The sequence below is a fragment of the Bufo bufo genome, chromosome 10 (genome assembly GCF_905171765.1).
Source record: "Bufo bufo chromosome 10, aBufBuf1.1, whole genome shotgun sequence".
Lineage (NCBI taxonomy): Eukaryota > Metazoa > Chordata > Amphibia > Anura > Bufonidae > Bufo > Bufo bufo.
In genome coordinates, this window is record NC_053398.1 from 100,713,226 (window position 1) to 100,740,276 (window position 27,051).

A 27,051-nucleotide genomic window follows, 5' to 3' on the forward strand; every position below is an offset into this window, starting at 1 on the left:
AAAAACATTTTATAATAGTTACAAAAAGACAAACTTTAAACCTGAATATTACAATTTATAAATGATAATATCTTAGAGACTCACTTTTCAATAATGTAAAAAATATACAATGAGCTTAACATTCTATTCACAGCCCTTTTAGATTTTTTTTAAATCGCTGTTTTATAGTTACATTTTATAGGCCATTTTACTTCTTCCACATTGTAACATTTGAGACTGATAAATCTAAAATAGTACTTTTTTTTTTAAAAGAATATAATTTATTTAAGATTGGTGCATTGGTAAAATATATATCTATATTTAGAAAAAAATATCATGAGGCCCTTTCACCAGGGTAGGACTTCCTTTCCTCCTCTGTCAGGTGGCAATTTGTCTAACTGTTGCTACAGAAAATTGCTCTATGGTTTCTTTGAGTAATCCCATACACGGTGAAGCTATGGTCTCCATGTGCATGGCTTTTTCACACCATGTACGGGCATCCTAAAAATATTATAATGGTGTTTACTTATAATGCTCCTATTCAGGTCATTCAGGAAATTGTCTTAAATCATAGATAAAGTTATAAATATTGAAAAGTCTACACATTTCTCTAATGAGTAGTAGCAAATTACTGACTTGGGAAATCTGGTTAATCTTTATACAAATCGTAAACAGGTCCCGAGGGATGGTTGGTTATCATTTGATGGATGTTAGGTGACCAACTACACAAAGAAAAAACATTAATTACATCCTTCTTACTAGAAAACATTTTGGCCAACAAGTCATTTTTGGAATGACTGTCCACTACCTTAAACCTGAGTGGCACCAAGCTAAATGCCAACCTTAGCCCAGAACATGTTAGCTTTTCTGTTAAGCACCTTTTTCTTTTAACTTGTGCTTTTTTTGTAAGATATGACAAATTACAATTAAAGGGGTTTTCTGAGTCTTCAATCAGTATCAGATTGGTAGGAGTCCAACACCTGGCACCTCAACCAATCAGCTGTTTGAAGCGCAGCTCCTTGTAGCTCACCAAGCATAGCACCGTCCATTGGATAGCGGATATGCGGATATCCCTTAAATAGGACTGAGCTGCAACTATGCCATGGGACCGATGAACGTGACATCATTGGCCTAGGAAGAGACCGCAGTGCTCACTGGAGCGCCATGACCTCTTAAAACAGTTAATCCACATGGGTGCCGGGAGTCAGACCATCATCGATCAGATACTGATGATCTATCCTGAGGATAGGTAATCTTTTTTAAACACTTTAATAACCCCATTAATAATATTTTTGGCCATTAAACTGTTGCTCTTAGATATCAATACATACATTAAAATATATAACGCCTTCAATATCAAATAAACCCTCTATATCAAAATATAGTCTTATGTAATGTGACAGAATTTTTCAAGTACATTCCTTTAAACAATTAAATGTCTTAGCTTATTATATGATGAGTAAAGTCCACAGAAAACTGTATTTTCTTCTGAGCTGGAATTATCTAACTATTTTGAGCACATTATTCGGTGGGCTGATATATTCTGCATTGCCTTTTCTGAAAAAAATGTCCAATTCGCCCTGTTATTGTCTTCAGAAATGGCTGACCTGAGAAGCAGCTCTTGAAAGCATCCTGGAATATGTTATTGTGTATTATTAAGGGGGCCTCTTCTGAGATTTTAGGAGAGTGCTAGCAACAGCCAATGCTCCTCCTTGAACAAAGCGTACAAAATAATCACCAGCTAGGGGCCCCACTGCATATAGTCCTTTCTCCTGAGTACACTCGTATGTGAATGGGTCAATATCCAGAGGATTCCTTTTGGAGTTGACTGGTTGCTCAGTCTTCAAAGCCAAGTCTGTGCCATTTTTGGGAAGAAAAGACAAGTTTGGATTGGAACCAATGAGAATAAGAACCATTGAAACCTTAAATGCTTTGTGATGACCATGCTTGTCTCTGAAGGTACATTTTTTCTCATCATTGAAGCACAGGGCATGATGCTCTGGTAGGCTCATGTAGCCCTTGTAGGGTCCTCCTTGAAAGACTGATTGCTCTTTCATCATTTGGTATACCTTATGATACTCTGGATACATGACATGTGGTAACTGGTTGAAGATGAGTGCTGGATCATTAACCCGTCTTCTGAAAGCATGAATTACAGGGATGTTATAATGATGAGCTAGCAAAATGGCATCGGCGGCAGTCAGTCCTGCCCCTACGATTAGCACTGGGTCAGAGTCTTGGCTGACTTTCATTGATTTTACTGCCTCCTCAAGAGCAGATATCTCATGCGAGACAAATGGAAGGTCTTCCCCTTGGATACCCAACCATGAGGGGCTGTCATATGTGCCTGTAGCCAGTACAACATTTTCGGCATATAGACAGAAGCTCTGCTCAGGACCGATATCATTTTTGGTAAATCCACTAACTTGGAATACATTCTTATCCTGGCTTTGTTCTTGTTCAAACTCTGCATTATTCCAAATGATCATGTTCCCAGAAGTGTTTCCTGTGTCTTTTTTTATTTTTCTGACAGAGGTGACAACTGCACCAGATAAGAAATTATTCTCTAGTCTTTTATTCTTTACATAGTACCGGTAGTAATTCAAGATGTCCCCTGCTGTGGACCTATCATTTCTGAGGTTCCTAAAAACAAGAACAATAAAACCCACATTAATATTTCACTACACTGCCAACATTAACATAATTAATATACACTTTACACTGCATTAAGTCATTTATATTGATGAAGAATAATAAAAACCCACAATTCCGAATAGAAGTCTTGGCCTACTACCATATGGACCTGACATAATGTAGACTGACATACTCAATCTTTTTGTTAATCTTTTATTATCCTGGTACCTTAGTATCTGAAGATCAATGACATATTAAAGGGAACCTGTCACCTCCAAAAACCATCCCAAACCGCCAGCAGTACCTGAGAGTAGTCGGCAGTGTGTTTCTAATGATCATTTTCTTTCAGCAGTCAGATGCGGCAAAAGCTCTGTAAACTTTCTTTTATCCCCTGCCGCGCTATTTTCTAGTCATGCTTGAAGTCAAGGTAAGTATGCCCCCTTCCCTGCCCCTTCGCTGTGACTGACAGCACTTATGCACGAGAGTTCGTCTGGGTTTGCCGAACTGCCGGCTGTCAGTCACAGCGAAGGGGCAGGGAAGGGGGCACGGTTACCTTGACTTCAAGCATGACTAGAAAATAGCGCGGCAGAGAATAAAATAAAGTTTACAGAGCTTTTGCCGCATCTGACTGCTGAAAGAAAATGATCATTAGAAACACACTGCCGGCTACTCTCAGGTACTGCTGGCGGTTTGGGATGGCTTTTGGAGGTGACAGGTTCCCTTTAAGGTCTGTTCAGCACAATAAGGTAAGCTTCCTTAGCTTCCTAAGGATGTTCATTTTAAGATGTCTGCTATATTCTACTTTCTTTCATTGAAAGAGGAAACAAGTTGTGTCTGCCAGTAGCTTCTCTTCAAATCAAGTATGTATTTTGATCGGGGGGATTTGGCAAATCGCCATATTCTTCGTATGGTCAGAAAAAAGTCATAGATTTTTTGGAAACAAAATCAATTTTTTTTTATTTTTATATCCATCAATTTTAAGCACTAATCAAAACGAGCAGAGGGAAATATCTTCCATTGTGATAGTACAAGCCTAAAGCTGGAAGCAATTCTATTCTCATTTTGGCAGTACGTGATTGCCTACATTAATACATTTCATAATTATTTAGAGTACATGGACCATTAACTGTACAGAAACTCCTTAATGTCGCAGGCCACACAATGTTTGATAATACTTCTATTGACTTAAATGTATAGGTGGCTGAGCGTGACTTTGTGTTATCACACATGCAAGTTTAGTGCAGTATGAATAACTGAGATAAATTAGGGTGATTAGAACGACTGGAGGCGGTGAACTAATGTTACAGCAATTACCTGCATCAGATATTATCTGCCGAGTTGTAAAGCGGCTTCTTTTGTAACTTGTAACTTACCATGTTTACACTTTCCTTGACTTCTGCTCCCTTCAACCCAATACACAGATTTAAACGGCTATTTCCACCGGCTGTCCTCATTTTGGTAATGGCTTCCTGGGACAGTTGCAATAGTAATATATGGTACCATATATATTTTTTGATATTCTCAAAAAAATACAATTATTTTAAAAGGCCAATTGCCAAAGGCTTTGCCGGATTTGGCTAATCCTAGTCTAATGTATATGCCGCAACTTCCCATCGGAAACAACGGGAGGCAGTTCACGCATTGCCACCTGGCAGCTTTTGGCATACAACCCACGCCAAATTCAGCTGTCAAAATACTTCATGTGGATGAGACCTAAAATGTTTGCACACACTAAGAAAAGGGATCTGATTTTATTTTATTTTTTTACCCAGGAAAACATGCTAGATGCTAGTCTTTTCCTTGGGCTGTATCTGGTATTGCAGCTCAGCCTCATTCAAGTGAATAGTGAAGCTCCTCTGTTTGTTTTTTTTCTAATCTCAAATAGAACATTTGCGCCAATAAATAAAGTCATCCTTTTTATTCTCGCAAGTCAAAACTTTCTGCTATTTCTATTTGTTTCTGGGATTTTTCTGACATGTAGGGTGACAAACAATATGGTCACCATTACAGGTCACCGTAAAGTATTCACCCAAATCACCGAGATTTCTGAATGACAAGTCTACCTAGTTATAGCGTGTTACAGGGGACATATCGCTTTACAACTAGACATATTGCCATTCTGAAGGTAGGGGAAATCTGGATGACACACTCTGTGATGTTTCGATATAGATGAAGAAATGCATACCTTAAAGGGCATCTGTCAGCAGATCTGTACCTATGAAATGGTCTGACCTGTTACATGTGCGCTTGGCAGCTGAAGGCATCTGTGTTGGTCCCATGTTCATATGTGCCCGCATTGCTGAAAGAAATTAAGTTTTAATATATGCAAATAAGTCTCTAGGAGCAATGGGTGTGTTACCATTACAGCTAGAGACTCAGCTCTCTCTGCCACTACCATGCCCTCTCCACTTTTTACAGCCTGGCCCTGTCAATCAGTGGAGAGGGTGCGGTACCTGCAGAGAGAGTAGAGTCTTTAGGTGTAATGGCAACACCCCCGTTGCCCCTAGAGTTTCATTTGCATATGTTAAAACTAATTTTCTCAGCAATGCTGACACATATGAACATGGGACCAACACAGATGCCTTCAGCGGCCAAGCGCACATGCAATAGGTCAGCCAGTTTCGAATTTGCTTCAGCCCTTGCACAAATATTAGTAGCATTTGAATGTTTGACCCCAGAATATTCAATATCTTACCTTTTTTTCATCCTCATCCAGTCTTTGAAAGATAAATCAGGGAGTCCCATCCAGTCTCCACGGCTAAGTGTTATCATCGATCCCTCAATGGCCTGAAATACAAAATGTAAAGGTTGTTTATATGTCTCAAAGTACATTACTCCATAGGTGGTCACAGTCAGGGACATAGCTCTAGGGGTGCAGAGGTCGCAGTCGCTCATGGACCCTGGTGCCTAAAGGATAAAAGCCCCCTCTGCCAAATAGGAAGATACCTGTATTCTAAATGACATGGCACGTAGGGGCCTTGTCAACAATTTTGCATTAAGGCATTTATCCCTGTGGTCATAGTTTGGGGTGACCATGCATTGTATTATCTTAGCATTATTCAACATAAATGTAAATGTTGCTAGATAGATAAATGATTAGAATAAACAGATGCCCTTGACATCAAAGCTACTTTGTCCAAATTGGTCATTATGGCCAATCTCAAAACCTAGATATCAACAAGTTTTCCATGAGTATTACATACATTCCATGCTCCTCCAGGTAAGTCTCGTCCAAGCACCAGATGAGGAATAGCTCTTTCGGGTTTACGAGTCCACTGCAATACACAATCCACATCTCCCAGAAAGTCAGTGTCTGGCCTGAGCAAGGCATCAAACAACAGAGCCACGGGACTGTTGGATCGACCTTCCAAGCCCTCAGACAAATACTCCAGGTCCTGAAAAGGTAAAAAAAAAAAAAAGAGTACATAAACCATGATGGTCCACAGAAGAGCAGAGGAACAAAGCTGATTATTATAGTTAAACATCATCTTCTTCAAACAGACATTTTTAAATATATGATTCTTAAATGCCTAAAAGGGTTTGTGGGATATGCAGGACAGATGTGTGACCAGTCGCGATCTGTTCACTGCCAATTTTCTTAGGGTTCCATCTGGTACTATATCTTTCTCTTAGGGCTCATGCACACGACCGTTGCCCGGCCGTGGCCATATTGCGACCAGCATACGGTGAGTCCGCAATACACGAGCCCTGGCCGTGTGCATCCCGCATCACGGACCCATTCACTTGAATGGGTCCGCAATCCGGGAGATGCGGAACGGAGGCACGGATCGGAAGCCCACGGAAGCACTACGGAGTGCTTCCGTGGGTTTACTGTACGTGCCTCCACACCGCAAAAAAGTAGTGCATGCACTACTTTTTTGCTGTGTGGACCGTCGGATGTGGATTGCGGACCCCATTCAAATGAATGGGTCGGCGATCCGCATGCGGCTGGCCCACGGTCGGTGCCCGTGCATTGCGGACCATAATTTGCGGTCTGCAGCACAGGCACGGGCAGCACACGGTCGTGTGCATGAGCCCTAAGAGCACATTCACATTCTGTTTTTATTTTGCAATAGTATTTGAAAGCAAAAAAACAGGAGTGAGTCTAAAACACAGAAGAGGTGTGAACCTTTCCATTATACTTTTTCTTAGTTTATTTTCCACTTCTGCTATTGACTTGCAAATGCTGATGCAAAATACAGAGCTAAATACTGTGAAAGTGGCCTTAGGATGAAAGATGGACTAATAACTACATAAGAGGATGGATTTGGCATTTCTGGGGCCTCAAGCAAAGTTTTATCCGACACCCCCATTGCACTGCTAAGCTCCACCCCCATCAGCCCACTAAGCTCCGCCCCACTGATCGGCTAATCCCCATATTCAGTCTACCAATGCAGCCTGGGCACTTCTGCTACTGCTCTACAGCTGCACATGGAGCATGTCCGACCCTTTAGTCCTTTTCTTTCAGCTTGTGAAAAAAAATAAACGGAAGGTACTCCATATGCCTTCCGTTTCCGTTTTTCCGTTCCGTTCAAAGATAGAACGTGTCCTATTATTGTCCGCATAACGGACAAGGATAGTACAGTTCTATCAGGGGCCAGCTGTTCCGTTCCGCAAAAAACGGAATGAACACGGACGTCATCCATATTTTTTTTTACGGATCCGTTTTTTGCGGACCGCAAAATACTGAAAAAGCCATATGGGCGTGTGCAAGAGGCCTTAGGGTCCATTCACACGTCCGCAAAATGGGTCCGCATCCGTTCCACAATTTTGCGGAACAGGTGCAGACCCATTCATTTTCAATGGGGCCCAAATGTGCTGACCGCATCCGCATTTGCGGATCCGCACTTCCGTTCCGGAAAAAAATAGAACATGTCCTATTCTTGTCCGCAATTGCGGCTAAGAAAGGCATTTTCTATGAGAATGCCGGCGATGTGCGGTCCACAAAATGCGGAACGCACATTGCCGATGTCCGTGTTTTGCGGATCTGCAATTTGCGGATCTGCAAAATACATACAGACGAGTGAATGGACCCTTATTCAGCTTTTTTGATGCGTCATTAAATAATAATAAATCTTATTCAATATCATTATAACCGTTGTAACATATAGGATTGTAGTCTATACTGACCTGCTGAGTGATAGGAACATCGGCGAATTCCTCCAGCTTCCTTTGTAACAACGGGTTTGGATGTATAGCACCTTCTTTAATATATGGGGTATAACCAGATAGAAGATATGAGAGGCAGATGCCAGAAGGACCATTACCTGGAATTAGATGTTGAAAAATATTCTTAAAATGTCAACACAGTTAGGAGGTAGGCCTTGATCACAGTAACAATGTCTTTTACATATTGTGACCTAATAGGTAACCTAAAGCTGATTTTTGAAGCCCCAAAGTGTGATATTGCAGTGTTTAAAGGGTTACTGAAGCCTGAAAACCAAAAAGGATAACTGCTAAGGAAAGTTTATCTTTATCTCTTTCTGCTTAGACATCTTCAAACCGCTACAGAAAGCAGTTTCATGAGATATCCTGCAGTCAAACACGTCCTTAATTCCTCCCTGCCATGTTCAGCCGGAGACAGGCTGTTGTCAGGTTATGTGCACTAAAACAACCTCACAGTCACACAAGAAGTTCAGGAGAGGAGTGGGGCTTAACTCCAATCACTTCAGTAACCACAGCACTTTAAACACACTGGAATCGGCAAAACTTGTCAGTGTGTGTGCAGGGATACTAGACATTGTTGTGGCCAGACAGCCAGTGTAGGGCCTAGATGGATGTTAGGATGGCCTGCAATGTCCTTCTATTTGAGGTGAAGCAAGTGGAGAGGGAGGGGGTAGAAGACATGGCTGCAGCCTGAGAGAACAATGCACTTCTTTTCTAGTTTATTTTTCCTCGTTTGCAATTGTGATATCTGAAGAAACATGATCAAATAACAAAGACACATTGTTTGTATTCTGGGTTTAGTGGCCCTTTAGAATGTCCATAATATTAGAAGCCAGGCGCCTTTCTAGGAATCTATCATGGTGGGTATCAGCTAACTATTCTAATTTCCAAGTGCACTCATACATTTGATATTAATTCTGCAACTAGAAATTAAAGCTCTGACCTGTTCTACAACCTACAGATTCGAAATATGTAATAAATATAATTAAAGGTTAAACACGTCTATTTCCATATGGCCCCTTAGGTCATTCTGAGCTAATCAAGGGAGAAGTTGACCATCTATCAAGCCAGACATCTGTTGTATCTGTGCATTACATGAATTGTCTATAGATTACTGTAGAAAGATTGTGTTCTGCCAGTATTAGCTAATTACAGGAATCAAACAACATACAGTATCAGAGTCATCAGCTTATGAATAAGAGACTTTGCCCACCCAGGACAATCCCATTACTGTCCATTTATGGTCAACTGGTGTTGAAAAGTCCCTAGTTAAAGGTTGAGATCAAAGCAAAATTCTAAATCAGACCCTGTTTCTTGTGCTCCGTTGCCAACCGAGGACCCCAACTCACTGCCTATGCTCCTTACTCCCCATTTGTACTAGAGAAATGGAGCTTGTGACTCAGTCTAGTTCCCCTCTCCGAGTCTACTGGACAATTATAAAGGCTGAGCCCTGCAGATGTCTACACTACCAAAGGTGGACCTCATGGTGCCTACTGGTGCTGCCCCAGTAGTGTGCATGCTTTGGTATATAATTATTTAGCTAAAAGATATGAACTACATTGTTTTATGTCTGATACATTTTAATCCTCCCACACTATGCCCTTGGAGATTTCAAGCGCATTCATTACAGCCCAAGCACTGTAGAACATTTAGCTATCTGATAAGTCTCTGCGGTGCATTATTGTCTACAGTAAAATAAATGTTTTCCCTCGTCTGTGGGAATAAGTCACACATTTAATGAATGTTTTTTTTATCCTGCTGTGATGGTCAAAGAAAATCCTGTTAAGTCTATAATAATAGAGCCTTGCTCTCCCGTGGAGAACGTGCTGGGCAGCCCGGTTAACAGTGACATCAGCTGGCACGGGCACAGTCAACTTATGTAATGAAACACAAGTTGTAGCTTGTCCATGTGTACTTATAAAGCAAGGACTACATTAACTGAGCTAAATTGTAGGTCACAGGTGAGCTGGATCATTCTGGCACACACACATTGTCTCACGCCCAATGACATTATGATATGTGGGCACTGTGCCAAGATGAATCAGAAACTTACCTATGACAACCACTGGGAGCGGAGATCTCATACTGGTGTGGTGTTCTAATAATTTTGCTGACATGTTGGTCACTTCTGAGAATCCAAGAAAAAATTCTGTAATTAGAAGACATTACTATTACTTACATAGAAGAGGTATCTTCTTTTGCTCGTGTCATATAACGACCTACAGTTGGAAGGAGACCTAAAGTAAAGTTGGAGACACCCAGTTTGGAAGATATGAAACAAGCTACTAATAGGACACATCCGATTATATACGGAAATAATCATCCTGAGTTGGAACCAGAACTTGCAAGACAGACTAAAAATCTAAATTGCTGACTTTGAAATGATCTATTGATCTATAATGGTAATCTGGGTGGGTTATAACCTTTTTCTCAGTTCTCCGTCTGATGGCCTAAAGCAAGAAGATTAGAAAAAGCAGCAGCGCCAGCGCCAACAGATATTACTTGACTTGCATTTATATGAAACCTGAGAAAACTGCCAGGTTCTCAGTGTTTGACTGGCAGAGAGAGAAAAGATTTCATTCCAAGAGTCACAAGTAAGATTTCATCTGTCAATTCCACTCAAACAGCCCTGCCCGCCATATCCATGCACATAATGCCACGTCCCTCACATCAGCTTAAATATGGTAACATTACCAGTAGGCAAGATGCTCTGTTTATGCCAGTAACTAGACACTCGTGGATCTCTTTAACCTATTTAATGCCAGGGATCTGCTTCTGTTCAGTATCATATGGCTTCAGAAGACACAGGGCAGCTGTGGATGTGACATATACATTGGCTTATGTGACTCAAGCCAGAGCGACAACAAGAGAAACATCAAAGTATTTCCTGATTTCAATGGAAGTGATCTACTGTACAGTATTGCCTTGCCATATGGCCTCTTCGTCAGATGAAGGGCCGGAATCGACACCAGGAAATTCCATACAGATTTCAGGCCGCAGTGGGCTTGTGATGACTGTGCACTTGTGAAGCTAATTAAACTGCCAAATCTGTTGCCTAAGGGCATATTTTTCCCCTTTAAAGAGTCGTGCCATGAAACACACTGTACATTTTTCAAACCAGCACCTGGATCTGAATACTTTTGTAATTGCATGTCATTAAAAATGTAGTATAGCCACTCAGCTATTCATTAAAATGCATCTGTATTTCTTGTCCACCTCACTGAGGTGGTCGCACATGCTCAGTTTGAACCTTTGGATTGGTGATGTGCTATGCCAAGCTTTGGCAGAGTAGAGAGGGCACAGGCAGCAGCCGCTACATGTGTCCCTGCCTGTACATCGTTCATTGTACCCCATGGTGGAATCCGCACACCAGTACACCACTGACATGTCAGCAATATAACAAAAATAAAATATGACCTATTTAGAATAGTTTAAAATAAACAAATATAAGGTTAGTTATCCTTTGAATGACTTCAGGTTGCAGAGAAGTTGACTGTACAGTACCCATATGTCGTCATCTCGGTCATGTAGCCTGAAGGAGGCCCTGACTATCACTTAGACTGGCTTAAAGTGACAGCACAGTATGACTGATAGATTCTGTGCTTTGAAAATGTGACAAGTCCAATATCTAAAGTTTTTAATATCTCAACTTTTTGAAAACTAGTTGCCCATCACATTCTGACCTGCTTTGTCTTCGCATAAAATGCATTCATGAACATGAGAGAGTATACCATACCAGCTTCCTGACATTCCGCCGTACTAGAATACCAGTCCAATCTCGCAGTACAAATTTAAAATTAATTATAATGTTGCAGTCTGAGAGACTCCTATGTTTCCCACAATACAGTTTTCTATGTAAATTAGTTGATGAGAGTAGAAGGTTCAATCATGTTAGCATTCAGCAAGGCCCTGAGGGTACGGCCACACGGCCAGGTTTCTGCATGCAGTTTTGGAAGCCAAAACTAGAAGTGAATTTAAAAAAAATGAGAAGTTGTACTTGGCCTGTATACTTTCTCAACTTTTCAAAAAAGGCATTCAGAAACCTGACAGTGTGGCCATGACTGGTATGAGAAGGCACGGTATGGAGATCAGCATTTCTGCTGTCTGTCCTATGAGTGATAAGAGGGCTGTCTTCACCAACGGGCAAAACTGTTGTAAATTCTAGGAATCAGGTTTCTGGGTAGAAAACTGCCTTGTATTATCTGTACTGTTTTATGCTTCTTGTAAATGCTGTATTAGAAAGTGGGTATGTAAGGGTATGTTTTGTAGGCACCAAAAAGCCATGAATCCACCTTGCATTGTTTTCAGGTGGCTGTGGCCTTTCGTCCTGACCGTGCCAAAAATGGCACAGTGTCCATACGGACCTCACTGTGCGCTCGCCGTTTCTACATTGAATGGTGCTAAATGCATTCAAATTGAAAAACAAGAGGGGTCTACACAGCAATATTTTCGGTTGCAAATTCCGCCATGAGGACGGGGTCATTCTGCAGTTTATCGTTAGATATTGTAATTATGATAACATTAAACCATTACTCAATAAAGATAAAATTACCTTCGCGTCACCAACACACCCCCTGCAACCATTGGTACTTCACTAACTATAAATGTCTGACAAAGAAAAAGCTATGCAGTAATATACTGTAGGCAATGAACTTTGCTTGCCTGACTGCAGGATTACACAATTCTATATTGGATGTAGTCATTTATTAATGATTATTCCAGACTTTTATCTACTTAGTAGATTGCTACATATCAGCATATTTTATCTGTACAGTGGCCTTGTGTAGAACTGCCTTATCATATATATAGAAAAATTGATAAGCAGCACACAAATCAAAAAGCGGTGCAATTCCTTGAAGCGGACCAAGGACTTGATCCTAATAGATATATGCAAGAAAGGCCAAGGCAGCACTCAAATATCCGTGAAAAAAAGGGGTATTTTATTCACCCATGTGTAGACAGCAACGTTTCAGCTCACTCCATGGAGCCTTTGTCAAGCCATGGCTTGACAAAGGCTCCATGCAGTGAGCTGAAACGTTGCTGTCTATACAGCAAAAAATATATATTTTTCCACGGATATTTGAGTGCTGCCTTGGCCTTTCTTGCATATATATATATATATATATATATATATATATATATATATACACAGTACAGACCAAAAGTTTGGACACACCTCATTCAAAGAGTTTTCTTTATTTTCATGACTATGAAAATTGTAGATTCACACTGAAGGCATCAAAACTATGAATTAACACATGTGGAATATAATACATAACAAACAAGTGTGAAACAACTGAAAATATGTCATATTCTAGGTTCTTCAAAGTAGCCACCTTTTTCTTTGATTACTGCTTTGCACACTCTTGGCATTCTCTTGATGAGCTTCAAGAGGTAGTCCCCTGAAATGGTTTTCACTTCACAGGTGTGCCCTGTCAGGTTTAATAAGTGGGATTTCTTGCCTTATAAATGGGGTTGGGACCATCAGTGGCGTTGAGGAGAAGTCAGGTGGATACACAGCTGATAGTCCTACTGAATAGACTGTTAGAATTTGTATTATGGCAAGAAAAAAGCAGCAAAAGTAAAGAAAAACGAGTGGCCATCATTACTTTAAGAAATGAAGGTCAGTCAGTCAGCCGAAAAATTGGGAAAACTTTAAAAGTAAGGGCTATTTGACCATGAAGGAGAGTGATGGGGTGCTGCGCCAGATGACCTGGCCTCCACAGTCACCGGACCTGAACCCAATCGAGATGGTTTGGGGTGAGCTGGACCGCAGAGTGAAGGCAAAAGGGCCAACAAGTGCTAAGCATCTCTGGGAACTCCTTCAAGACTGTTGGAAGACCATTTCAGGGTACTATCTCTTGAAGCTCATCAAGAGAATGCCAAGAGTGTGCAAAGCAGTAATTAAAGCAAAAGGTGGCTACGTTGAAGAACCTAGAATATGACATATTTTCAGTTGTTTCACACTTGTTTGTTATGTAGATAATTCCACATGTGTTAATTCATAGTTTTGATGCCTTCATAGTCATGAAAATAAAGAAAACTCTTTGAATTAGAAGGTGTGTCCAAACTTTTGGTCTATAAAAAATAAAAAAAATTCTACATTATTACAGAAGTCCATTTGTTTCCTTGCTAGCCAGAAGGGGAGAACCTCCTGCAGAAATTCTAGGTAGTACCCATGGGGTCTTATACCATATACCAGGGATCAGCAACTTCCCGGACTCCAGCTGTTGTGAAACTACAACTCCAAGCATGCTCCATTTACTTCTATTGGACATCTGAAAATGGCCAAACGAGTGTGCATGCTGGGAGTCGTAGTTTCATCACAGCTGGAATGCTGAAGGTTACTGATCCCTGCCGTATACCAATGAGCTTGTGTATTGAAAACATCTTGAGGTGCCTAGGGAATTCTTACAGATCATACTATTTTCCTCCTGAGAGAGTGAGGTATTTAGTTCTTGCCCCCACACCCTGACATAAGTAGGGGTAGATCTCACTTCTCAACTGCCGCATTTTCTTCTTTTGTTGACAGTATCTGGCTTGCAAATGACCACACAGATGTAATCCCTTCTTTGTTTAGATCAAAACGTTCCACATATAATATGTGCTATTGTCATGTATAAACAATGTCCATTGCGGAAATTAATGTTATCCAATGTGGAAGAAACATGGTGGGTCACACCACCTAATGAGCAGACTTCTGTCGGCCAATGTCAAGGATCGATCCTTCTAGAGAATTCTGCCCATCAGGAGGTCTGCAGATGGCAGCTATTATCATGGTTGCAGACTAGTCAGTATTGCATTCATACAATATTAGTGCCTAAAGGCAGCCGTACAAACTCAATAGCTGTCACCTGAAAGATCGTCATCAGCTATCTATCCCACTCCCTAACAGCTCCCTCTTACACAATGGGGAGAGGGGAGAAAGCCACTGTCAGAGGTGTCTCTCTTAGGAGAACAAAAGAATTGGACAAAAATATTCACTTAAATTCAGATCCTTTTCTCCCCGACATCATCTGTCGGGGGAGAGTCAGCTATTCTCACCTAAACTATATGGTGGACTTAACCCTCACCTGAGGTTATGTGAAGCCCTCACTAACCAATTCTAGAACAGAAACTTAAAGGTGAGATGAGCACTGCTGCTTTGTACCCACCTTAAGATGTGTTGACAAATCTATAATAATATGTTAGACACCTGCATACATAACAATCCCTCAACTTCAGATCTATCCCCTTTACAAGTGAGCAAAAAAGAGCCCTTGTTTGTTTCGCTTGTGTATAAGGACTATATACCAAATATCTTCAAAATATGCAGCTTCCCAGTCACATGTTTTCAGCTTCAAGATCTCTAGATTCAGCAAGTTGACGGCAGAAACTGAATGGCAAGCATTCTGTGTGACAATGAGTCTGCAATTCCTGTACATGTCAGAGAGTCACCAAAGGAGGCCTGTGTTTTGCATTCTTATGCTTTCCGGATGGTAAAATACAGCTGGCATACTTTCCCGTGCCATGCAAATTTCAAGGACATTCATGGACAAATTAGATGGAAGTGATTAGCCCTAGGTGTATGAACGCAAGTGATGATAAAATCATGTAGCCTTCAGAGATCTTAATTTTAGGTAGAGTTGTCAAGACCATCTGTAGGAAGCAGGTCTTATCTTCCTTAAAAATGTACTGTAGACATCATGTGACAAAGATCTGGCAGGACATGACAGGTAGACTGGGAATCCTCTGCTCTGGGTGCTTCAGTATTCTTCATTTGCATGGGCAGCAGAAACATCTTGGAACGTCATTCAATCCACAAAACAATATTTCAGAGATAATCTCTGGCATCTGAAAGAAGATCTGCCCTGCCCCCTATAATTATTTCATATGGGAGGAAAATCTGACAGCTCCTCATTAAATCTGTTATGTTGCTACTTGAGCACCGGGCTGATAATGACGAACGTGTTTCTAGTATTTGCCAAATTTGTGCAAATCACACCTCCATAATCTTTCTGCAGTCCTTTTAAGGTTCACTTACTGGACCATAGCCTATGGTCCTGTGTAATTTTAGAGGTTTCAACTTAAAGGTTTGCCCCATTACATAAGAGTCGGATGGGTAGGGATCCAACTGAATGAAAACCGGGGCCCATGTAACCCCTTTTGAATGGAGCCTCTCTATTTAACTCTATGGGGCTGCCCAAGACAGTTGAGTTCTTCTACTTGAGCAGATAGGTGATAAGTTGTTATAATGGGACAACACCTTTAAAAGGATGACCTGTACTTAGATACTGATGGCCTATCCTCTTTTCAGTTTGGTAGGTGTCTGATACATGGCAACCCCACGATCGGCTATTTAGGCAACTGCCAGGAACCATACAGTGGGTGGAAGCAGAAGCACAATGTCCACTGTGTAGTGGCCACGCCAGGGTACTGCAGCTCAAGGGCAGTAGTACTGAAAACTACACAGTTGATGGAGGCTTATGTTCTCTGGGGTTTCCAAGGCTGTGGTTCCAATTATCTGTAAAACTGGGTGACCACCAATACAGCCTCCATTACACCTGCCAGGAGGGTGGTCACCCAGGGTCCTTAATGGTAAACTACTTACTTAATTGGAGATGTAATGTTGGCCATATGCATTGTTACTTAGTTCTCCTAGAGTCCTGACTGGTACTTCTGCCTAGTGCTGGTGTGAAACATCCCCCCTCCCACAGCACAGCACAGCATGGCAAGGACTCATGATTACAATATCAATATTGTGTGACTGTTGTTGATATTTTTATTGGGTAGTTATAATAAACTGTGCATGACTTTTATAGATAATTATTATCGGTAATATTCCTTTCCCCCTGGATCCTTCCACTGGTCTGTGTCTCATTAATCATTACCCCGCACGCAGATATGTGGAGCCGCACCTAGTCACATGACTGCATTGGCACGTGGTCCTTAGTACTACAGTGAGTTTGTAAATAAAGATTACGGGAAGAGAAGGAGCATAGCCTCCTGATAATTCGAGGTTGTACAAGTCAGTCTCATGTATGCTATGGTATGTGAGTTTGTACATGTCAGCATGTTTGGGGTAAGAATAGGAATTAGCTGAGATTTCACACCGCTCGCATTCCGGTTGGCAGTCATCCAGGCTAAAGCGCTGGACCTAAGCACCAATATATACTGCCGTCCCTTCTGCGGTATTGGGCTAACACTATCAGATCTCCTCTGGGGCACTGTGCTTCCATTAATGGTGGCATTTAAACATCAGCTGTTTAAAGGGGTCTTCTCAACAGCCTCCGTACAGCTGTTCCCTACAGCCTCCCGCGCTGGAACTAGCTCTTAAATGGAGCAAAAAGCACAGCGCCATTCAAATTGTAGTGGCCATGCGGGGTACTGCAGCTCATCTCCCTCTGAAGTGAAAGGGAGCTGAGCTGCAGTAACTTGGCACGGCCACTACACTTTGAATGGCGCTGTGCTTCCTGTTACATTCACAGTGCTAGATCCAGCGCTGGAGTCTGCAAGGAACAGCTGATCGTGGGGGGTGCGGTGTGTCGGACCCCCATAGATCAGATATTAAAGCTGATAGGACTGCCTCCCTGATTTCTAAGCCCAAAATGAACAGGAAATTAAATGTATAAAATACAAGTTATACTGAAACTTTCCTCCAAAACTATCTATCAATCTGCTCAGCTCCTCCTGCTCTATGACATGCTGCCTGCAGCTCACATTGCGTTTTTTCATGGTGACAGATCATCAGTATCAGGAAAACCCCTTTAAGCCAATTTGTGCACTGCTAACAAGCACAGCGCTAGAAAGAATAAAGTATTATGTTCTCCATAATGAATATTTATACTGGGAATCTCCAGTTTTACCGGAAACTCTGTTTAACACACATAAATCCACAACGGACCATTAAAAACTAAAACTTCAAACTGATATATTCTTTTAATTTCTTTATGGCTACCATCCAACTCCTTAATATCGTCTGAATCGCATTCACTCTTATCAAGGCGCAAGAGAAGCGTGCTGTATAGTTGGTGGAAATCACTGAAGAAGCATGTACAGCGCGTGCAAATATCTTTACAGGCAGGGCCTACGCTGGAGGTATTATATACTGTACACTCATGTGAAAGGAACACGTTTAGTAAGAGTGACTCCGCAGAATGTTTATACAATGCAGATCACACCAGGAGAGAATGTTAACCTCTTAGGCCCCTTTTACACGAGCGAGTTTTCCCGCGCGGGTGCAACGAGTGACGTGAACGCATAGCACCCGCACTGAATCCTGACCCATTTATTTCAATGGGTCTGTGTACATGAGCGTTTTTTTTTTCACGCATCAGTTCTGCTTTGCATGAAAAACGCAGCATGTTCTATATTCTATTTCACGCAGCCCTCGCCCCATAGAAGTGAATGGGGGTTCAGTGAAAAACGCGGTGGTTACGGTGACTGCTGCGGTGCAGCGGTGGCCACGTTCGCGCACTGAAATTCAGAATTCCAGGCTTTCTGGTGGCTGGGATTGCAGGAGCGAGCACACATGAGCTCTATCGGCATGCGCATGAGCTTCCTTCCCTGGCCACCTCATATTGCCTTAGCTTTCCCCGGCCAAAAACAGCAAACAGATCATTGCAACCACTTACCACGATCTGCAAACCGCCCACTGGCTGCTAATAATACTGAAACACTAGCAGCCTTGGGAGTGCGCACGTGCAGGCTTGCCTGTCCCTATGGTCAAACAAAGAGGCACCACCCCCTAAAACTCTGAAAGTGCTCCTAGAGACAAGCAGGGAGGCGCAGAAAGCGCTAGGTGGCTGCCAGGGCTTAACAGGCAGTTTGCTATGACAGGCCTGGGAGCCTTCACAAGGTTTCAAGCAGCCGTACCAACTGATCGCAACCCTGTGATTTTGCAGCGGGAACTTGGATCGGAAGACAGAGGGCGCCATCTCCCTCTGCCTAACCCCTCAGATGCTGCAGTCGATATTGACAGTGGCATCTGAGGGCATAATGACCGGGATCGGAGTCATCTCCGGTGATTGCGGCTACTTGTCAGATGTACTACGTAGCTGGCACTTACAGTATATACGGAGCAGGCTTAGCTTGTGTGTCTGTTCCATACACTTCGCACACATCTCGGACGTACAGATTCCGTTGGGGTCGTGATGCAGTTGAAGGGAATTTGCCACCAGTTTTAGGCTGCCCAATTTGAGGCAGTACAATCTTACAGTGCTGGGTCAGTCGTTTTCTAATACTGAGCAGCTCCAGCACAAGTTCAGACGTCCTTATATTCAGGAACTCCTTTTTTGGTGATTAAATCGCTATTTATATTATGATATATATATATTATACAGCTGCCACCATTGTGTCTGATCCGTGTCATCATGTAGCTCTTTTTATGGACGGCATGAATATAATGTGCAGCTTTACAGCTTGGTTTATGGTTGTATATTATGGCTGTAATGCGTTCTCCCCAGCACATTCCAGACAAGTGAGGTACATCACATTCACACATTCTTTATGCTTCATCCTAACTGGTATTCTGATATGGAGACTTTGTATAACTAACAACTCTTACATGTGACTTTATCCGTCAGCAGCAGGAGTCTTCTGATAATAATCTTTTTCACTGCTTTTTGGGTTAACAATCCAACTCTGTACTTAACAGGTGAATGATTAACACCACCGTATTTTTGGTTAGCATCCGATCTGCATTTTTTGCGGATTGGATGTAGACCTCTTTTTAATGGGTCCGCGTGCGCTGTCCACATCCATATGTCCGTTCCGTAGTCCCGAAAAAAAAAAGATAGAATATGTTCTATTCTCGTCCGTTTTGTGGGCAAGACAAAGCATTGGTACAATGGATGCACTAAAAAAACTGATACAACATGGAAGTCATCCGTATTTTTTGCGTTTTGAGGTTGTGTGAATGCATCCTTAGGGCTCATGCACACGGCTGAAAGTGTTTTGTCCACAAATCGCGCATCTGCAAAACATGGATACTGGCTGGGTGCGCGTCGCCATTTTTTTTTTACTCCTGCAGAAATGTCCTATCCTGTTCTTTTATTTTTTGCGGGGCCGGGGAAGGACATACGGATGTTGACCACACATATGTGCGCTGTCCGTATCTTTTGCGGTCTCACTGAGATGAACGGGTCCTCTGCATCAAATCCGCAAACACCTACCCGATGAGGACCAAAACTACGGCCATGTGCAGGAGCCTGTAGTCTGAACGGACGCAGATCAGACAACAGAAAGGGCACAAGAAGGCTTTGTAGAACCCATACTTTTTTCAGCCTGTACAGATCACACCTTTCTACTTGGTAGTTTATAGTATAAGGGGGGATTTATCCAAACTGGTGTAAAGTAGAACTGGCTTAGTTGCCCATAGCAACCAATCAGATTCCACCTTTCATTTTGCAGAGCTCCTTTGGAATCTGATTGGTTGCTATGGGCAACCAAGACCGTTTTCCTTTACACCAGGTTTGATACCTCTCCCTCATATGTGTCTATCAAATGCAATCATGACCCAACATGACAGGCAACTAGACTTGTCAGATCTTTCTTTGCAGGGATATAGAGCTGCTGCCTGATAACAGTTCAGCCTTGGAGTCCTGAGACGGCTGGGTGACAGACAGGCCTACATCACCTGCACTGTAACCCCTGGAGATGGGAAGGGTCTAAGGTGATGGAAAAATGAATCAAGCAGCAAAGGAAGCAATACGGACAGTCACAATACATTATTAATGGGCTTTTATTAACTTTCTCTACATGATAAATATCATTTGCAAAAGTGAGACAAACCCCTTTAAGGGGTCATGAGACATGTCAAAGGTTTTAATTAGTAGGGGTCTCAACACTCAGAGTACAAGGAACATTTTAGGCAGATTTTTTTTTTGGGCCAAATATAGAGCAGTAGATGTCATTGTAAAGGGTCACTGAGTTTTCATAAAACTTTCATAGAGACATATCCAAAGCTTTGATCGATGGAGAGCCTGAACTCTGAGCCCCCCACTGATTGCTAAAACGTATCCCCTCGCAGAATCAAGGAAGACGTATGGGCTTTCTATGGAGTCCATCTCCTGCAGCAAGGAGAAGGAGGGTGATATGCAGCGATCGACGGGGGTCTCATCGCTCATACCCTTCAAATTTTGATATGTCTACGGTTTAGGAGAACTCAGTGACCCTTTAATATGACATCTACTGCTCCATCACTGGCCAAAAAAAAACAAACAGCCTAAAACATTCCTCGTACTCTTTTTTAGCGGTTTCAATTATATTAAGCTCTAGACGCCTTTCGTTAGTTTGTTACAGATATTACAAAGGAAAGTATTGTGGTGGCTCTTATGGAAGGTTCTTACCAGCTGCAGAGTCCAGCAGTGAGGCTGACAGTCCTTTTGTCCTAATGACTGGTCGGATCCATGTGCAGCTAAGCTGTCTTGTGGGCTATATATAGCAGGTAGTGAGATGTTACAGGGGGCGTGCTAGGGGATTTCAAGGGCGGGCTTACACATTTCATGCGATAAGCATGAGTCAGCATGGCTGAAGTTACACTGAGCTCATGAATGGGCTCAGCCTCAGTGACATAACCAGCATGACAATAATGAGGCTGAGGGAGAAGTCCAGCCCAGCCAAGAGAGAACAGTCTGGAAAAGTACAGGCTGTGGTGGAAAGTCGCCAAGACCATCCTGAAGTGGAGAACACAAAACACTTCTACAGATCAAGGATCCTTTCTTTAAGGATGACGGACAAGGGTGTCCTGCAGAAGGAAGTTGTCTGAACTCCAATAGACTGCAGAAACTTGAGGAACTGCAAACTGCAGATGCAGCAGGGCTGAGTTGGTCGTTTGACACAATTATTGTGTAATCACACTGTGTTATCTATTTTACACAGGACTGCTGGGAATATTTTCCGAGAGTTAGGACAATGCACAAATCCTGCCGTCTCAAAGAATCTATAGAGACTTAGCATGTAAAATGCAGTAACGATTAATCATTGTACAGAAGGCATCTGTCATGTGACAATATGTATTTTTTTCATAAGGTTAAAGGGGTTGTCCGGGATCAAGATTTAAAAAAAAAAACTGTTAAATCACTATTAATAGCGGATTGAAGGTCCCCCCAGATGTTTTTAGGTATTTTTACACTTTAGCAGGACTCCTACAGTCCCCCACTGATTGTTTACCTTTCAAGTGTGTGTTTCCTCCTTCGTACAGCCTCCCCCCTAATTCATATGCCGCCTCCTGCCACAAATATTCCTCCCCCTTAGTCACTCCCCTAAATGCCTCCTGGCTCAGTCCCTCCTTCCTTGCTAAGAATATGTCCTACCCGGTGACGTCACCGTACCAGGGGGCGGGGCTTAGTGCAATGTGTTGCCGGCTAGTTTCCGCCCCGCCGTGTGCTCTGCATAATCACTTAGGTTGACGGTGACGTCACCGGGCTCCCTGCGAAGCGGAAGCAGAGGCTTCGCTCTGCAGAAAGGGACTGAATCTTTGAAAAGCGGCACTTCCGGCAGAGAATTTATGACAAGAAAACGGGCATCAGAAAAGTCTGGCAAAGGTAGGACAGGAATGTATGTAATATCTATGTACTTGGTGTTTTCTTACAGCAATGTCCACAATCCCGGACAACCCCTTTAAGTACAACCTCCTAATCCATAAGAGGTCATTTATATGTACAGATTTTCCTCCGGGGATTGTGCCATAATTTCATTTCCTGAGTTAGGGTTCATTCACACAACCGTATGTATTTTACAGTCTGCAAAAAATAGGGATGACGGCGGTGTGATGTCTGTGTTGCATCAGTTTTTTTTTGCGGACCTATGGTAACAATGCCCATTCTTGTCTACAAAACAGACATCTGTTTTGCGGGACTGTGGAATGGACATACGGATACGGACAGCACACGGTGTGCTGTTAGTTTTTTTTGCGGACCCGTAGAAATTCGCGTGAATAGGGCCTTACTGATTTGTCACAGATGTAGCTGCATATCTGCTATAGAATCTGCAGTGAAAGTCTGCAGCATAATTTGACATACTGCAGATTTAATATTTGCCATGGAAGAAAGAGCGATGGAGCGGGGCGTAGCCATAGCGGAATGGCGAGTTGACTAAGGGGGAAGTGGGTAGGCATAGAAGGGGTTAATAATTCAAAGTAGGGACAATGGTCAGGATTGGTGGAGTAGAAGGTGGGGCAGTGGAGGTTGGCAAGCAGTATTTAAGGGAGTTAGGGGCGGGGCTAGTCACTTGCCCGGGAGAAAGGTAAAAAGTTGGTTGCAAGTGCAAGTAGCATGGCTGATTTGGAGGAACTGATGGCGTTGGTTGCAGCAGTCTCTTCAGGCTACTTTGCATGGGCCAGTGGGGTCCCCTGGTTGATGTCCCTGTAACGGCAAGAGCTCGGAGGTCGTTGCCACCAACGCGCCTGAGCCCTGAAGTGACCCCTGGGGTCCAGCACCGACTACAGAGCCCCAGCAGGGACCCTCCGGTGCGGCGAGCGGGGAGTTCCAGGGCCGCCCGCCGCCGCAGCGGGAGGAATCTGACACAGCAGCAGAGACCAGCGGGAGAGGGGCAGGGGTGTTCCCCCGCCGGCTCTTCCAGGCAACGTGGAGGGTCTAGCAGGCTGGCGGTGTTCCAATAGCATGAATTTCCGTGCAGGGGGTGAGCCACAGGACAGGGCTTACCTGTCAGCCGGACCGCGGGCAGCAGGTGTCAGGCTGGTCCCTCATCAAGCCAGGGAGCGGCTTCCCCAAGTGGGGGCCAGGTCGTCAGGAGGAGCAGGGAAAGGATTAGAGTGCTGTGGCCTAGTGGCGAGGGCTGGCAGCATGCTTCAGGAGCTGGAGTGTGTGAGGATGGGGAAGCACCTCCCCCACTGCCTGTTAGTGATGCTAGTGCTGGCAGGGTGTCGGCAGGATTGAAGAGCCAGTCTGCAGGAAAGTGTACCCAGAGTGTACACAGTGGGCGCCGGTTAGGTCCTATCATGGATGAAGATGCAGCCCCTGCCCCTTCTGGATCGCTCAGGAGGGTCTCCAGCAGTCTTCTCTGTCAAAGAAGGGGAATGTAGCCAAGACGCTTGGGATGAGCAGGAGAGGTTGGATGACACAGCGATGCGCGTACCTCTCCTGTTCCTGCAGAGACATCTACCCTGGTGACACAAGAAAGAACTGCGAGGAGAAGTCTAGCGGCCGCTGAGAGTTCCTCTCAGGGACGACCTGGTGAGTGGACGACAGGGGTACAGCGTGCGTTTAAGGGGGGGTTGGGGTGAGTAGTGTAGGCACTACTGGGGTTGAGAGTGCAGGAGGGATGGCACAGGAGTTGTTGACAGGGATATTGGTGTCTTGCTTGAGGTCTCGTTCAGGGGTTTCTCCGTCTTCGGCGTGGGCACCATCGCTAGCCACATGTCATGGCGGACGTGCACAGTATAAAAGATAACACACCAACCAGGCTTTGGACGAGAGACAGGGGAAGGGTCACCTCCTAGTTTATCCCTGACCTCTTTCTCTGCACTGCTCAGCCCACAGGCAGACCTTGAAGGTAGGTGTGCTGTGTACTCCAGCCTGAACTGACAAAACCCTGAACTCCCTGAGATGGTGAAGTGGGGAGATAGGAGCAGCCTGCTCGCACAGAACCTGGATGGGATAGATGACACCAACAACCAAACAAGAAATGACACTTATCTTCTGAGAGCAGGAACTGACAGCCAACCTTCCCTCCAAACTTCCCAGACCAAAATGATCAGTATAATCCGCTCAGAGCACTTAGCTGGAGACCATTTAAACTAATGACTCCACCCAGTGCACCTGATGAGAGGCGGATCCAGCACAGCACCAAAACAAATACTAAACTCGTGCTGCTATCCTGGCCGACCTCCGCACATCGTCAGAGTGGGGCATGACAGTACCCCCCCTTCTACGGGTGACCTCCGGACACCCTGGACCAACCTTATCCAGATGGGACCTATGAAAGGCCCTCACCAGTCGGCTGGCGTTGACATCTGACGCCGGAACCCACATCCTCTCCTCAGGACCGTATCCCCTCCAGTGCACCAGGTACTGGAGGGAGCCCCGCAGAACTCTCGAGTCGAGAATCCTGGAGATCTCGAACTCCAAGTTTCCCTTGACTAGAACAGGAGGAGGAGGCAATGGCGATGGTACCACCGGTTTAACATATTTTTTTAGTAAAGACTTGTGGAAGACATCATGGATCCTCCAAGTCTGCGGCAGATCCAGTCGAAACGCCACAGGATTGATCACCGCAGAAATTTTATACGGACCAACAAATCTTGGACCCAGTTTCCAAGATGGCACTCTCAACTTGATATTCTTAGTGGACAACCACACCAGGTCACCCACACACAGGTCCGGACCAGAAACATATCTCCTGTCAGCCATTCGTTTATACCTCTCACCCATCCTCTCCAAATTCCCTTGAATCCTCCACCAGATAGAGGATAAGGCAGAAGAGAATCTCTCCTCCTCTGGCATCCCGGAGGAACCAGACCCAGAAAAGGTACCAAACTGAGGATGGAAACCGTATGCGCCAAAAAATGGCGACTTACCCGTGGACTCCTGCCTACTGTTATTCAATGCAAATTCTGCTAAGGACAAGAATGAGGACCAGTCCTCCTGATTCTCAGCCACAAAGCACCTCAAGTAGGTCTCCAGGTTTTGATTGGTACGCTCCGTCTGTGTCACGAGGGTATCAAGAGCCACGTCTGACTCCGTTATACCCGGGGTCAGGAGGTCGCAGCGGGTGGCTGCGCGCTCTATATCTAAAGATCACGTTGTTTCTTAGTGATTGTTTTCTGTGTTTGCCTTGCTATCCTTTTTGTCTCAATCAGGGATCCGTAGCTTCTCCTCCTCAGCTGTTTCTTGTCTGCCACTCCCAACCTCCTTATATTCTCCCCTCACACTTCTCTAGTTGCCAGTTATAGAGCTTCCTGCCTGGACATCTATACTGACCCACTGGAGTTGTGAATCCTGGTTGTTGTTCCAGAGTGCTACCCTCCGGATCCCTGTTGGGCTTCTTGTTGTCTCCTGTTGTCGCCCACCTGGGATTATATGTTGAGTTTGTATTGTCTGTCCTTCCCTTGGTGTTTTCCTTTAGAGCTAGTGGTGCGGACTAGTGTTCCCACCGCCCTGTTCACTATCTAGGGCTCAGCTTAGGGAAAGCCAGGGCTTTAGGCACGTGATCGGCGTACGGGTGAGGAACCCGTCTAGGGACGTCAGGGCAGCCAGGTGCCAGCCGCTAGGTGAGTTAGGGGTCACCACCTTCCCTCTCACTTGTGCAGGGCCTTCCTTGTTCCCTCCCTCTGCGTCACGTATGAGATAGTCACGCCGACCGTGATAGTCTGACCATTCGACTGTGGATGAAAAGCCGACGAGAAAGAAAGTTGAATGCCAAGTCGAGAGCAGAACGCCCTCCAAAACCTGGAGACAAACTGCGTGCCCCTATCAGAGACCACATCCGAAGGAATACCGTGCAATTTCACAATATTATCCACAAAAATCTGCGCAAGGGTCTTAGCGTTAGGCAGACTTGTTAGTGGTATAAAGTGAGCCATTTTACTGAAACGGTCAACTACCACCAAAATGACTGTTTTCCCGGAGGAACTAGGCAGGTCCGTAATAAAGTCCATGGACAAATGCGTTCAAGGACGAGATGGAATAGACAATGGAAGAAGTGAACCAGGCGGTCGAGTATGAGCAACCTTTGACCGAGCGCAGGTTTCACAAGCTGTCGCGTAATTCTCAATACTCTTACGCAACCCTGGCCACCAGAACCTCCGGGACACCAGATCACAGGTGGACTTACCACCAGGATGTCCAGCGAGAACAGTATCGTGATGTTCCTTGAACACCTTGTATCGTAGGCCCTCAGGAACAAACAACCTCCCTGGGGGACACGAACCAGGAGCCCTCTCCTGAGCTCCCAATACCTCCATCTCTAATTCAGGGTACAGAGCGGAGACCACCACTCCATCTGCCAAAATCGGCGCTGGATCTTCTGAATCACCTCCCCCAGGGAAGCTGCGAGACAAGGCATCTGCCTTGACGTTCTTGACCCCTGGGCGAAAGGTAACCACGAAATTGAACCTGGTAAAAAACAATGACCATCTGGCCTGTCTAGGGTTCAGACGCTTGGCAGATTGCAGGTAAGCCAAATTCTTATGGTCTGTATACACAGTAACGGGGTGAGACGCCCCCTCTAACCAGTGACGGCATTCTTCAAAGGCCAACTTGATAGCCAACAACTCCCTATCTCCAACATCATAATTCCTCTCGGCGACCGAGAGCTTCCTGGAGAAGAAGG

The 27,051-nt window shown here is 44.1% G+C and overlaps 1 protein-coding gene across 1 annotated transcript; it reads right to left on the minus strand.

Moving 5' to 3' along the window:
* Window positions 1-316: 316 nt before the first annotated feature.
* OSGIN1 (oxidative stress induced growth inhibitor 1) lies at window positions 317-21,188 on the minus strand. Its single transcript, XM_040409445.1, has 6 exons — window positions 21,108-21,188; window positions 9,833-9,928; window positions 7,744-7,880; window positions 5,817-6,008; window positions 5,309-5,400; window positions 317-2,622 (listed from the first exon to the last, which is right to left on the minus strand). The coding sequence occupies exons 2-6, from the start codon at window positions 9,894-9,896 to the stop codon at window positions 1,635-1,637; spliced, it is 1,473 nt and encodes a 490-aa protein (XP_040265379.1). The 5' UTR covers window positions 9,897-9,928; window positions 21,108-21,188; the 3' UTR covers window positions 317-1,634.
* Between the last annotated feature and the right edge of the window lie 5,863 nt (window positions 21,189-27,051).